Source organism: Phacochoerus africanus, chromosome 1, assembly GCF_016906955.1.
Source record: "Phacochoerus africanus isolate WHEZ1 chromosome 1, ROS_Pafr_v1, whole genome shotgun sequence".
Taxonomy (NCBI): Eukaryota; Metazoa; Chordata; class Mammalia; order Artiodactyla; family Suidae; genus Phacochoerus; species Phacochoerus africanus.
Window position 1 is genome coordinate 274,892,599 of NC_062544.1, and position 15,090 is coordinate 274,907,688.

General features: G+C 44.6%; 1 protein-coding gene across 1 annotated transcript in view; it reads right to left on the reverse strand.

Moving 5' to 3' along the window:
- The window catches only part of TIAM1 (TIAM Rac1 associated GEF 1), a 234,298-nt gene that overhangs the window by 79,043 nt on the left and 140,165 nt on the right, over positions 1–15,090 (reverse strand). Inside the window, exons 12-13 of the mRNA XM_047795360.1 lie at positions 12,525–12,629; positions 4,954–5,035 (exon numbers count right to left, since the gene is read on the reverse strand). Of these exons, the coding sequence (XP_047651316.1) occupies positions 4,954–5,035; positions 12,525–12,629 (187 nt within the window). The remainder of the gene's footprint in view (positions 1–4,953; positions 5,036–12,524; positions 12,630–15,090) is intronic.

Below are 15,090 nucleotides of genomic sequence, written 5' to 3' on the forward strand. Positions count from 1 at the left end.
AACCAGCTGGCACCACTAGTGGCCTAAGATCTTGGAAGTGAAGGAAGTGAGTAAAACTGAGTGAAGAAACCAAGAAGGCAACTCCTGTGTTGAATACCCAGAAGACCCCCTCCTACTGAAATTCATGACCAGAGAAAAATCATGACAACCTCACAAACAGAACAGAAGTACTCAGAACCAGAGTCCAGGACACAGCGAAACTGAGAAAGTAAGAAAAGCAGACACCTCTGCCATAGAGGGGACCCAAGACCAAGAATGCAACAGTCTAAGAAGTCCCCAGAGGAAAAGGCACACTCAGTTGCTGAAATGACACATACTTTCCCTTCAAGGCAGCCTAGGGGATCATGCTTATGAGTCAATTACAAAATTATCTGAACTCATTTCAACAACAAGGTCTGAGACAGTCCTGAGGGCTGAGGCGGAGGGAGGAGCAAGAGAGAAATTAGGCAAGTGTGAAATCTTTCCATTCATTTAGTCAGTGGGATTATTAAGTCATCGTTTCCTCCCTACACGATTCTATAAAAGGCAGCGTTTGGTTTGCAGTTAGGTTTTTTGTTTGTTTTTTTGCTATGGGTTGATGGAATGTGTGCTGGTAATTTTACAGACCCTGGACTTGATTGTACCACAGAAAGCTGTGCTTAGGTGCTAATGTCAGAGAGAGATGGGCTGCATTTAAAATCCTTGGTAGCTGTTGAGGTCAGAGGCAAGAGGCTCTCTTAGGACCAAGGGACTCGGTCAATATGCTATGGGAACACGTCCTTACAGCAGGAACTGGGCCCTGAGAATAAATGGATCAGCTGAAGGTATCAGCCTTGGAGAGCAGCGTTCCAAGGTGAAGTCTGGAAATTACTAGACGGGTTGCACCGGGCAGCAATCTAAGGACAGACGTCCAGCCTCAGCCTTGAGAACCTCATTACCTGACATCCCCACAACCTCTGAGCATGGGATCCTGTGGCTGACAAAAGCTGGGGTGGTCCTCGACAACTGGAAATGAACACACTTCCCCCCCAACAAAGCACTGCTTCTTCATGTCAGGTCATGGAAGAAGCACCACTGACAATACCTTATGGGTGGGTGCCTGATACCCTGGTACCCCTTCAGTGTGGAAACGTAAGTGGGGTCTATGAGCCTCTCAGTCACTCCCATAAAAAAGTATAAAAACTGGAGTTTCTGTCGTGGCGTGGTTAATGAATCTGACTAAGAACCATGAGGTGGCGGGTTCGATCCCTGGCCTTGCTCAGTGGGTTAAGGATCTGGCGTTGCCGTGAGCTGTGGTGTAGGTCGCAGACGCGGCTCAGATCCTACGTTGCTGTGGCTGTGGTGTAGGCCGGTGGTTACAGCTCCGATTCGACCCCTAGCCTGGGAACCTCCATATGCCACGGGAAGCGGCCCTAGAAAAGGCAAAAAAAAAAGTATAAAAAGTATGGCAGGATTATGCCTCGTTGCTATTTCTGAGTCCTCAAATCAATCAATCTTAGGATTTGAGTCCAAGAGCTCTGAAATTCAGCCCCCTCTTGCCTCTTGCTACAGTAGACCCTTACTCAAGAGATAGTAAGTAAACCAAAGAAAAAAAGAGTCCCCACTGTGGTGCATTTCAGTTTTTATTTGTAGCACTGCTACTCACTACTGCTTTAATTATTGACGTCACACTTCTGCTGCATATGAAGCCTTTTAGACACATTCATCCCTCATCCCTCGCCATCAAAAACATCCTCTGGAGCTTTATGATGTCTTTAGGTTTTTTTCATTTTTTTTTAGCGCCGCACTCTTGGTATATATGGAGGTTTCCAGGCTAGGGTAGGGGTTGAAGCGGAGCTGTAGGTGCTGGCCTACACCACAGCCACAGCAACACGGGATCGGAGCCATGTCTGTGACCTACACCACAGCTCACGGCAATGCCAGATCCTTAACCCACTGAGAGAGGCCAGGGATTGAACCTGCGTCCTCATGGATGCTGGTCAGATTCATTTTTCGCCGAGCCAGGACAGGAACTCCTGGAGTCTTTAGTTTTAAAGTCAAGAGGTAAACAGTTCAGAGTTCCCATTGTGGCTCAGCAGGTTAAGAACCCAACACAGTATCCATGAGAAGAATATGGGTTCCGTCTTTGGCCTCACTCAGGAAGTTAAGGATCCAGCGTTGCTGTGAGCTGTAGCACAGGTTGCAGATGTGGCTCAGATCCAGCATTGCTGCGGCTGTGGCCGGCAGCTGCAGCTCCAATTTGACCCATAGCCTGGGAACATTCATATGCTGTAGGTGTAGCTGATAAAAAAAAAAAAAAAAGGAAACGTTTCCCTCATGAGACAGAAGCTGCAGATGTTTCCCGCTGAAATCTTTAAAGCAAGAAAAGAAAAAAAAGAAAAGAAACAAAAGAAAGAAAGAAACAGTGTGAAGGTGTAATGCCAGTGGCCCGGGGTTCAAAAGGAGGGTCTCTTCCCTGGGCCAGCACCCTCCAGTGAGGGTTCTGAGAGGCAGGCTGGTTGCCTGCGGGAGAGCCCTGCAGAAGAAATCAAAGATGCTGCTCCCCAGGCAAGGGGTTTGAAGAGGTGCAGATGCTAAAAAGCCTAGTCAGTTCATTCCGAAAGAAACGGGGAGAATGGATAATCATGAGGTCCTGCCACAGGGCACGGGGAACTATAGCCAGTCTCTTGGGATAGAGCATGATGGAAGATAATATGAGAAAAAGAATGTATATACATATATAGATGTTTGACTGGGTCACTTTTGCTGTACAGCAGAAATTGGTACAACATTGTCAATCAACTGTAATGGTTTTAAAAAAAAGAAAAGGCAAGTGAAGGAGTTCCCGTCGTGGCGCAGTGGTTAACGAATCCGACTAGGAACCATGAGGTGGCGGGTTCGATCCCTGGCCTTGCTCAGTGGGTTAAGGATCCAGCGTTGCCGTGAACTGTGGTGTAGGTCGCAGACATGGCTCGGATCCTGAGTTGCTGTGGCTGTGGTGTAGGCTGGTGGCTACAGCTCCGATTCAACCCCTAGCCTGGGAACCTCCATATGCCAAGGGAAGCGGCCCTAGAAAAGGCAAAAAGACCAAAAAAAAAAAAAAAAAAGGCAAGTGAGCATTCACAGTGGCTTTTATATCCTTTCACCGAGTTTTCTAGTTCGCCTTCTTTCCAGCACACAGTAGGACTACACCTCGCACATCTCTGCTCTCCTATCCCCTGTGACTTGCTTTGACGGGCGAACTGGGAGTGAGCCAGTGCCTGATTCAACATCTTCCCTCTCTGCCCTCTGCCAAGAGGCAGACAATGTCCCAGCTGGTAGCGGCTGCAGGCCTGGGTCCTCGAGTGAGAACCACATGAAGAAAGGGTCCCAGAGGACGTCTGGTGACTAGGAGAAAGCATCACACTCTTGGGAGCCACTGAGCTTTGCTGACTGTCAGTGTCTCAGTTAACTTCGTCGTTCCTGACCCATCGAGCTCCAATAAAATATGCGTTTCCCTATATACCTTACCTGAGCACCAACTCTAATGCCATCCAAGTCAGAAAGGGTAACGCCAAGAAGGCCAGCCTTCAATATATGGAAAGGATTACACATTTAACTACACCAGAACGCAGACAACGGGGTGGGAAAGCCTTCACACAGCCAGCCTGACTGCTATTCTTTGAAGGGCCCCCTGACAAGTTGGGCTCCTGGCTGGCATCTGAAAACTCGGATTTTGGGAGGGTTCCCAACACCCTGATGTAGCTCATTGTGTCTAAAATTAGTGCCAACCACATAGTCTATGTAGAACACCTGCTCCCTCCGGGGGCTCGGGAGTCTGGGTACATGCTAGGCAGGGGGTGCCTACGTGAGCAGCCTCCCAACAAAAACCCTGGGCACTGAATCCCTCACAAACGTCTACTACACAATAGTTCACACACATTGTCCCAGCTTGTCGCTGGGGAATGAGGGCCGTCCTGTGTGATGGGGGAGGCCTTTTGGAAGCTTGAACTTGGTTTTCTTGGACTTCACCGCGTGTGCCTCTCCCTTTAACTGAGGCTATTTGCTGTAGTTCTGCTGTCACAAATCACGGTCACAGATACGACCATAAGCTTTGTCCAGGGGGTCCTCTTAGTGAATCAGAGAACCTAGGGATGATCTTGGGGACCCCCAACTCACACCAAAATATGCTCCATTAGCATCATTTGTGAGGGAAAGGAGAATAATATATATCTGGGGGGGGGGGGAGGATAATTTCTTCATTACACTGTGAGATAAAGTATTCTACTCCTGATACATTTTTCCATTTCTTTTCAATTTTTTTGTGGCCACACCCCGAGCATATGGAAGCTCGTGGGCCAGGGATTGAATCTGAGCCTCGTCTGTCATAGCACCGGATCCTTGAACCCACTGTGCTGGGCCAGGGAATGAACCCACACCGCTGCAGGGACCGGAACTGCTGTAGTCAGATTGTAAATGCGCTGCGCCACAGCAGGAACTTCCTTTTTTTTTTTTTTTTTTTTGCTTTATAGGGTCACATGTTAGGCATGTGGAAGTTTCCAGGCTAGGGGTCAAATCAGAGCTATAGCTGCCAGCCTACACCACAGGCATAGTAACACCAGATCCAAGGTGCATCTGTGACTTACACCACAGCTCACAGCAATGCTGGATCCTTAACCCACTGAGCGAGGCCGGGGGTCGAACCTGCATCCTCATGGATACTACCTTGGCTCATTACCGCTGAGCCACAACAGGACCTTCCTTCCTTTTCTTTTTTATGACAGTAGAACCCCAATGATTAAAGGTGCAAAATTTAAAGCTAAAGTCTTCATCACAGCCAGGGTAAATATTTCCTTTTTCCCCTAGTCTGGCTGCTCTGCAGAGCACAGAAGCCAGATGGGCTATCTGTTTTAAACAGCCCCCAAAGGCGCTTTATTGAATTGTAAATAAGTGCATGTTTACACAGAAATTGTTTTCACATGAAGAACACGAAAGATCAAAGACAAATAAACATACCGTAATTATCACCGGCCGCATCTGACTTCTCAATCTGGATGTTCTGAGTGACTTTTGGACAAATTTCAATTTCTTTGTACAGCTGAAAATGACAAAGAGAAGTCTAATTAGGACTTCATTATAAATAACTTACTAGGAAGAGTCACCAGTTTGTAAATCTGGTTTGTTTGTTTTTTTTGACAACAGATACTTGAAATCAAATTCTCATCACATTCTCATATTTCCTCAACTGACTCCTTTAAGACTCAAAATGGACACTTATAACAAATATTTGCAAATTTAGTTATAGTTCCAGCTTCTGAATAAGTCCTTGACCTCACTCTGTATGTCCTTCCCCACCCTATATCTATCATAGACCTGAAAAATAATGCTAAAATAATAAAAAAATGTCCAACACTGGGGAAAAAATTATTAACACCAGAAAGAGGTTATTAAGCTCTTCATATTGGAGCCATAGAAATAGAAGTCTTCGTGTTTCCATTCTCTTCTGTTCATATACCATTTCTGCTCAAAAAGTCCACAGTCATACAAATACACAGAGAAAAATTACAGCATTGAAACAGACAACAAATTAGACAAATGGCGATCTTCTCTTGTAGCCACTGGATTCTACCAAATTACCAAGAAAACTTTAAGTATACAAATCAACAATTCCCGAAACTCAAGAAAACATGGAAAAGAAACTGGCAGTTCATGAAGAAACTTTATTTCACTTCATTTAATTGAATTGATATTTCATGTTTAGACGCCTGGACCTAGAACCAGCATGGACCATAACTTATCTTCATAAGTTTTTAATGCTGAGTCTTTGCCCATAACACTCCCTCGAAGAGAGAGATGTCACCTCCATTTTACAAATGAAGAGAAAAAGGCCGCAGAGAAAGTACTTTCCTAAGGTCAAAATCGAACCAGGCCAGAGCTGGGATTTAAACCCAGGTCTCACGGGCTCCAGCACTGAAGCTTTCCCCCCTGCACCATGATGCCTTCCAGACAAAGTCCTGGTGAGACTTAGGGGTACCACAGTAAAGGGTACCAAGCCTTACTTCTTAGCTAAGTCAAAGGCCATCTCCTACCTTTACGACAGAAATTCCAAAACCAATGTGTCCAAGGCACATATGGAATTTAAAAACTGCCACTTAATTTCAAAATGAAAATCTATTTTGAGCCAAAGTCACTAACAGAAAGCTGTCCTTGAGCACGCAAGAGTAGTCTCGCTGATTATTTAAAAGTGCCCCCATCTCCCAGAGTTCCCATCATGGCTCAGTGGTGAACGAACCCAACTAGTATCCATGAGAATGTGGGTTTGATCCCTGGCCTTGCTCAGTGGGTTAAGGATCCGGCGTTGCCGTGAGCTGTGGTGTAGGTCACAGATGAGGCTCGGATTTGGCATTGTTGTGGCTCTGGCGTAGGCTGACAGCTATGGCTCCGATTGGACCCCTAGCCTGGGAACCTCCATATGCCACGAGTGCGGCCCTAAAAAGACAAAAGACCTAAATAAAATAAAATAAAATAAAATGTGCCCCCATCTCCAATCACAATCATTTGTCCAGAAATCATTTTATTTAGGCAAGTAAAAAAAAAGGCAGGTTTCCTTCTCTTCACTTTCTGAGGGCACTTGACAGGTAGGAGATGTGAGCGTAACGCTTAGGGATTCAGGAGTTTGGCAGACAGACTCCTGTAATAGAAAGCCAAGGGGCAAGGGGGCAGATGGGCCCGAACGTTGACCCTATAGCTAGGTCCTCTAAACACCCCAATTTAATGCAACTTCCACCAAATGCATTGTGTTGAGGGCATAACTTAATGCGGTTTTCTTTCCAAACTTCAGAAAAATTTTCATACAAATACATCCTAAAATTAGACGAAATCAGTTCTAATATCCACTTTTAGTTCAGCAAATACAGTCACAAACATTATATATACCAAATACAATACACTGTATGATATATTCTGTAATGTCGTGGAATGTTCAATAAAATGTTATGACATGTATTAATTTCAACTTGAAGCTTAAGTTTTAGTTTGTCAAGTTTCCTTGAAGTCCAAACTCTCCCTCTAGGTGGCAGTATATCATCACTTGTTTTCATCATCTCCAGAAAGAATCCAATGGTTTTCCACAGAGGCAGTGGGAATTAAGCTTTGTAAGTAATCTTTCCTAGTCTTTCACCATTACTACCTCCTACTCGTCTTTGTAATTGGTGTGAAAGTCCTTGTGTTTTTACCAACCTCAGACAATAACTTGGTATAATATAGGCAGGAGCTTTAGGTCGGTTGGACTAAAATTGGGTTTGCTAAAAAGCTCTACTAAAACGTAAAATTTCAAAAAGGATCAGTCACAATATCTGAAACCAGAAAATTGGAAATTTCATAGTTTTAAACATCTTTAGCAAGGACATATCACACACATTCCCTTTATTTTATTAAATCAGTGATGTTACATGTTTTCTCTCTTTTCAAAAACCTGATTAAAGCCCGTTAGACATTAAGAAACAATCTGGGAGTTCCCGTCGTGGCTCAGTGGTTAACGAATCCGACTAGGAACCATGAGGTTGTGGGTTCGATCCCTGCCCTTGCTCAGTGGGTTAAGGATCCGGCGTTGCCGTGAGCTGTGGTGTAGGTTGCAGACGTGGCTCGGATCCCGCGTTCCTGTGGCTCTGGTGTAGGCCGGTGGCTACAGCTCCGATTGGACCCCTAGCCTGGGAACCTCCATATGCCGCGGGAGCGGCCCAAGAAATGGCAAAAAGACAAAAAAAAAAAAAAAGAAAGAAAAGAAACAATCTGATTACCCCTGTACTTGAGCTATAAAATCCCCTTCCTCTTTTACTATGTCTCCTCTGGGTGCCTGGTCCAGGCTGCCACCACCCATTGCCTGAACTTAAGCTCATCAGCCTCCTGCCTGCCCAAAGGCCCCAAGGATCGCTGGCCACACATTAGCCGCAGTGAGTCTATCAGGACAGGAGGCAAAAACTGTCCTTCCTCTCTTGGGATTTTCCTTCTCCCTTGGGCCCTTCAAGGCCTATCCTGCTCTGCTTCTCCCTCCCCTCCTGCATCTGCTACCCCTGCCCCAAACAGCCCCCTGCTTACCCTCCCCACTGATACTGCTCATTCTCCAGTAAACCACTTCCACAGCGCCTCCCTCCCCCCTGGCAGGGCCTTCCTCGGCTCTGTTCCTCAACCCAGAACACTTTCCTCCAAAATACCTCTATGACTCACTCTCTCACCTCACTCACCACCTGCTCAAACATCACATCTAAAGCAGCAGCGTGATGGCTTTCGGATGCCTATCTTTATCCGTTTGTCCTAACTTTTTCCTTCCAAGCCCCTCACACCCCCTGAAATAGGATACATTTACTTGCCTTTATTAAAAATATTTACATGTTATTATATCTGTCTCCATATACTTGAATGTATTTTCCATAAAGAGTAGGGATTTTTCTATGTATCTCAGTGCCCAGAACAGCTAGAATGGTGCCAGACACATAATAATTACTAAATAAATATTTGCTGGATGGGAGTTCCCGTCGTGATGCAGCGGAAACCAGTCTGACTAGGAACCATGAGGTTGTGGGTTCGATCCCTGGCCTCACTCAGTGAGTTAAGGATCTGGCACTGCTGTGAGCTGCGGCAGATGCGGCTCAGATCTGGAGTTGCTGTGGCTGTGGTGTAGGCCAGCAGCTATGGCTCTGATTAGACCCCCCAGCCTGGGAACCTCCATATACCGTGGGGGCAGCCCTAAAAAGAAAAAAAAAAGAAAGAAAGAAAAAAAAATTTGCTGGGTGAATAAACCAGTTAAACAGTTATTTCTGCAAACTCTTTATTCCCACCTGTCACTTTAAGAAAAAAAACATTTTTACGATGGGTTTTTACAAAACCCAGTGCCTTCATGTTTATTATCATCCCATGGACTGGACCCAATAGCCAACGAATCACGAAAAAGTAGCCACACTTATTTTAAAATATACACTTATGTTTATATAAAAACATAATAACAAAGCAGATAAGTAGAAGATTAACTTTGCTAATTCATGGTCATTCATAAGCAAAAGAATCCTTGGCTGGAGTTCCCATCGTGGCTAAGTGATTAATGAATCCGACTAGGAACCATGAGATTATGGGTTCGATCCCTGGCCTTGCCCAGTGGGTTAAGGATCTGGCGTTGCCGTGAGCTGTGGTGTGGGTTGCAGATGCGGCTCGGATCCCGCGTTGCTGTGGCTCTGGCGTAGGCCGGTGGCTACAGCTCCGATTGGACCCCTAGCCTGGGAACCTCCATATGCCGTGGGAGAGGCCCTAGAAAAGTCAAAAGGACAAAAAAAAAAAAAAAAAAATCCTTGGCTCCACCGTATAAACACATCAGATACCCCCAAAAGATCCTTAAAATATAGTACACACTTTTGCTAATAACTATTGACTTTCTTACTCAAGAATATGTGCCAAAACAATAGCAGAGAATAAACTGTTTGGGGCCAGTATCTATGAATGAGTCATTTCTTCAAGGTCAGGATTTCAAACATCCACGTGCCTCCCTAGTCCATTCAAAATAAAATGCAGGCCGGCCATGGACACCAATTAGCTGTGAGTGGTCTGTTCAGTAAGGGACAATAAATCCAATATCTGTACAAATCTCAGAAAGCATCCAGGAACACTGTGTGTTCAGAAAGGCCCCGCCTGGGAAGGACATTTCATCCAGCTTGATGGCCGAAACCAGAGACGGGGCGCCATGGGTGTACGCACAGCTTCCAAGGGGTCTGTGAACCGGGCTGGTGAAAACACCTGACATTTTCACATTTGCTCACTTGTAATTGAAACTTAGCATTTTCTTCCATTATAAATGAATGGAGGCAACCAATAGAGCAACATGAGCAGTGCCCGTGACCTCACAGAAATCACAGCTACTGTCACATCACATTCTAGTTGCTGCCAACGTCGCCAAGTATTCCTTCTGCTACTTCATATGCTATTACTTATCACTACTTCAAAACAGCGGCAAGTATTAGACCTACCCATGGGTCTTTTTATTTAATGAGCTAATAAGTAAGCACATATATTATCTATAATTTAAGAAGGTTTTTTCCTATACCCACAGCATGCGGAAGTTCCCTGGCCAGGGATCGAACCCATGCTACAGCAGTGACCCAAGCCACTGCAGTGACAACCCTGGATCCTTTACCCGTTGCATCAGAGGAAAACTCCTATAATTTAAGAATTTAAAAATCAAGGTATAATTGGTTTACAGTGTTGTATCAATTTCTGCTGTACAGCAAAGTGACCAGTCATATATATATATATATATATATATATATATATTCCCTTTCTTATATAATCTTCCATTACAGTCTATCCCAAGAGACTGGATATATAGGTTGCTGTACTAATTTAAGAATATTTTTGATAATTACTGCAACACAATGAGGCCAAAGGTAATCCAATGTATTCTATTTCATGCAATTAAAAATATCATTCTGCGATGGGATCTAGAGGCTTCACCAGGCTGCCAAAGGTATCCTGAGGACAAAAAAGTTCAAAATCATGGTAAAAATAGAGGTGCCAGTGAGCAATACTCACAACCTGAACAATTAAAGTAAGACTGTGGCATTTGCTTCCGTTGGAACCTCAGAGCTAGAGATCTTTGGCAACAGGGCAAGAAAGAATAAATACCATGATCTCCGTATATTTCAGATTACTTTTTAAAAGTGTAATTATAATATATATATAGCAGTGGTAGCTACAGAGTCAGCTTGGCACACCTTAGCCTCTTCTATTAGATGGGGCCACACATGGCCAAGACTTAATGGTAATAAGTGAGTTAATATCACTTCAAATACATGTCTCAAGCCTCTACTATGAAGACGTGAAGGACACAGAAGTTGGCTAGGTGTGATCCCTGATGTTTAAGATATAAAAGATTCATTAACCCCAAGATGCAAAATAGATGATCTAATAGCTACTCCAATGTTCCCAGCAAAAGACTTTCCTTTGCTAAGTAAGAGAAAGGGTTTTCTTTCCTCTACTCAGACAGCACCAAGTCAGGGCTTTCCTCATGCCAGGGGAAAAAAAAAAAAAAAAAAAATCAGCCACTCTCTGTTAAAAGTACCTTCCTCTGTGAACACTGACCCATCTAAGCAATGGTGGCAAGTGGTCCTGTCTCATGACATAATAAGGGTGTGACAAAAGCAGGCCCTCCCTTGTATTTCATTGCCAAACAGAGGGACACGAAGGATGTTTTTAAGATGACAGAAACGTTCTAAATTAGGCGTGTAGTGGCAGAAACACCACTGCCTGTGTACAGGTGCCAAAACGCATGGAATGCTGTGCTCCAACTTGGTAAGTTTTATTGCAGAGGAAGTCAACTTCCCCCCAAAGGGGATTAGAAACAAAATGCCCTACTAAATTTTAAATCATGCTTCCCTTTCTCAAAAAGAGACGCGTCGGGTTAACTTTGCAGTTCTGTTTTCTGCGGGGAAAGGCCGTCTTTGGTCACACTGTTATCACGTACACATCATGGCAAGCGGCTCAGAGGCCTCCAGAGGAATGACTAAGTACAGAGAAAGAAGGACACACTCCAAGACAGAGGGGCCTTGCTTCCCCCAACGTTGCTTTCCTGGAACTGAAAAACCCACCCCTTGGCTTACGAAAAAGGAGCTTGTCATTATTTGACCATGTTACCATGACAACTGTTTATTGAGTGTCTACTATATGAACCGTTCTTTCTCATCTTTGCAAACATCCCAGAAAGAATGATCACCTTATTTTTTGGCCGAGACCACATAAGGAGTAAGCAATATAAAAATCCAGATCTGGTTTAGAACCCAAGTCCCATAATGAAACTCAAACCCACTTAAGTGGCCCAAAAATCCATCTAAATACCATTCCAAGAGGCCAGGACACAGAATTAGATGGTAGCTTTTTCCCCCAACAGGATCTGATCCATCAATTTCCACATGCAGGGAGAAACACAAAATTGGGGTTAGGATTTCTTTTTCCTTTTACGGCCACACCTGCGGCATATGGAAGTTCCCGGGCAAGGGGTCGAAATGGAGCTGCAGCTGCCGGCCTACACCACAGCTGTAACAATGCAGGATCCGAGCCGTGTCCACGACCTACACCAGAGCTCATGGCAACACCAGATCTTTAATCCACTGAGCCAGGCCAGGGATTGAACCCACATCCTCAAGGACACTGTGGCAGGTTCCTCACCCGCTGAGCCACAAGGGGAACTCCTAGAGTTAGTATTTTTTATCTGACAACAGCCAGCTCATCTTTGAGTCACCCATTTAAAACAAAAGACTGTCTAAGCTGCAAGGAAGAATAAGAACTAAAATTCTATCTGGGAGTCAGTTCTGGATTTCAATTTTTCATCATAGCACAGCCTCGTCCCTTGCATAAATAAGGTGGCATTTCCACTGTGCAGAAATACTGGGCTGTGTAAGGCCATCTCCACAAACTTAAAAGCTCTGAATGAGGTTCATTTATTTTCGAATTCGTTCCACTCCACCAACCACAATTAGCATGGGCACACATATAATTTTTAAAAAGTCTCCCACAGAAGGTACTTGGACAACAGCCATAAACATTACCAGCTCGTAAATGTCCTCCTCGGGCTTTGGCACGTAGTGCTGCATTTTGTTTTCTATCAGAAATTTCAGGCGCAGGTAATGAGCAGAGTGATCCAGTTGATGGGCCTGGGACCAAAAAAAGAAAAGAAAAAAACAAGAAAATGTCTGTTCAATAGCAAAGAGACACAATTAGTTTTCCACTGACATACTGTCATGGAGCCCTCAGAATGACGGAGATTGGCTCCTGGAGGGAGGTGCAAACTTTCTAGACTTCTTAAGAGGTTTGCACCCCAAACCCCAAACTTTGAAATAATTGTCACTCCACATATGAATAACACCCCCTGGGAATCTTATGATCAGTGGCAACAAGGGAGTCCCCTCTTCACTTCTGATTATCTGATCCATTACACTCTTTAACCCTGCCTTTGCAACAAAACCTATCAGATCCCCAGAGCCCTTAAACATAATTTCAAACATACACAGGGGATTCGAGAGACAAAGTGACAAGCAAGGCAAGGAAGGATTTACAGTGACAGAAAAAAAAAAAAAAAGAAAAAAAAGAAAAAAAAGCTGTGCCCAGCCAGAGTTGTTTGAACCACACGGGGGACACTGGGACAGCTGTTAGTGGTTCATTTGCAAACGAGTCAGTGTGAAGACAAAGCATTTGGATTGCAGGCTTATTTATATACACCAAATGAGGCTCCCTCCGGGGGGCCGTGCAAATAGGCATGGCTCCAACTTTGGAAACACACTGATGGACTTGCCCAAAGAAAACAATCCCAAAGCAGTTAAGGATTGAAATTTCCTGGGCATCTGCACTAGCCAGGATAGGTCAAATGATTTTTTTTTTTTTTCCTTATCTTGAAAGTCATTCTTGAATGAACTTTGTGGAAACGTTAATGGTTTTATTAAAAAAACACCCTGGATGCACATTCAAGAAGATGCAGGGAAAAAAAAAAATGCTCTTCAAAAGTTACATGGCAACAGGAAAACGTACCACCAGAGAGAAAGGGTTACCATCAGGTGTTTTTTTCAAGCATCCTTATCTTTTAGATATTTATCCTGAAGTACTCGTAGATAAGGTTACACTGTCTGGAATTTGTGTCTAAAATTACCCAGGGCAGGGGGTGGGAGTGAGGCAGTAAATGGATGAAATATAATTTGATCATTACAGAACCTTGATGATAGTGACATGGGGGTTTATCGTCGTCTCTCCTCTTTTGGAAGTTTGACATCTTTTCATAAATATAAAATCTCTTCACACCAAATGCCCAACTGATGAGACTCATTTAAAAATGAGTGAAATTAATTTTTCCTGGTTTAATACTCTCTATTTAGCCTCTTCCCCCCTCCTCAAATTTCAGGGCCAAACTAAGAACATTCCAACATGTGTGCCAATAACAGCCTTTCAATTACTTCTAAGTGCACCAGACACTGTGTGAAGCATCGCAAATAGGGAAACTAATAAAACATACGCCCAGAGTTCCTGTCGTGGCTCAGTGGTTAACGAATCTGACTAGGAACCATGAGGTTGCAGGTTCGATCCCTGGCCTTGCTCAGTGGGTTAGGGATCTGGTGTTGCCGTGAGCTGTGGTGTAGGCTGCAGACATGGCTTGGATCCCGGAGTTGCTGTGGCTCTGGCGTAGGCCGGTGGCTACAGCTCTGATTCGACCCCTAGCCTGGGAACCTCCATATGCCGCGGGAGTGGCCCAAGAAATGGCAAAAAGACAAAAAAACAAACAAACAAAAAACCGCCATCTTCAGGAGCATGAGGGGCTACGGAGAAGGTGTGTGCAAAATATGAGAGGGGGGAACAAGTGGTGATTTTGCTTTGTAAGGAAATAGGCATGCAAGTCAGGGGTCCTGCATTATAGAAAAGCACGTTTCCGGAAAGTAGATGTGAGCTTGTTCTAAACACCCAGCAGAACTAATAAAGCTTGGGAACCTCCCATGTGTATTCCCTGCTGAGGACAATGATAGTTTGAAGCCCGCAGTCTGAATACAGGAACCATTGAGCCAGCACCTTCTTTGCACCTGGCTTTCAGGTGTCCACCGTCCATGCTGAAGACCAAATACTCAGCACCTGGCAGACCCAGATCGTGGATGTCAAATACTCAGGGTGGCCGGGTATGCCAGGGAGGCCAAAATAAAAGGGCATTTCAAAATGTGCCACCATGGCCTGTCACCGAGCTGCTGAGATAAACAATAACAAAATAAAAATAAGCAAGAAAAGGAGTTCCCACTGTGGCTCTGTGGGTTAAGGACCCAACACTGTCTCTGTGAGGATGTGGGTTTGATTGCCTGACCTTGCTCAAGGGGTGCAGGATCTGGCATTGCCATGAGCTATGGTGTAGGTCATAGATGTGACTCAAATCTGGCATGGCTGTGGCTGTGGTGTAGGCTGGCGGCTGCAGCTCTGATTCGACCCCTAGCCTGGGAACTTCCATACGCCACGGGTGCAGCCCTAAAAAGACAAAAAAATAAAAAGATAAAAAGCAAGAAAATTTCCCTCCTGGAGAGAGAAGCTGCAAATGCGCCCCACTGACCTAGGTCGTCGATGAAATCTTAAATGAGAAGCAAAAAATTT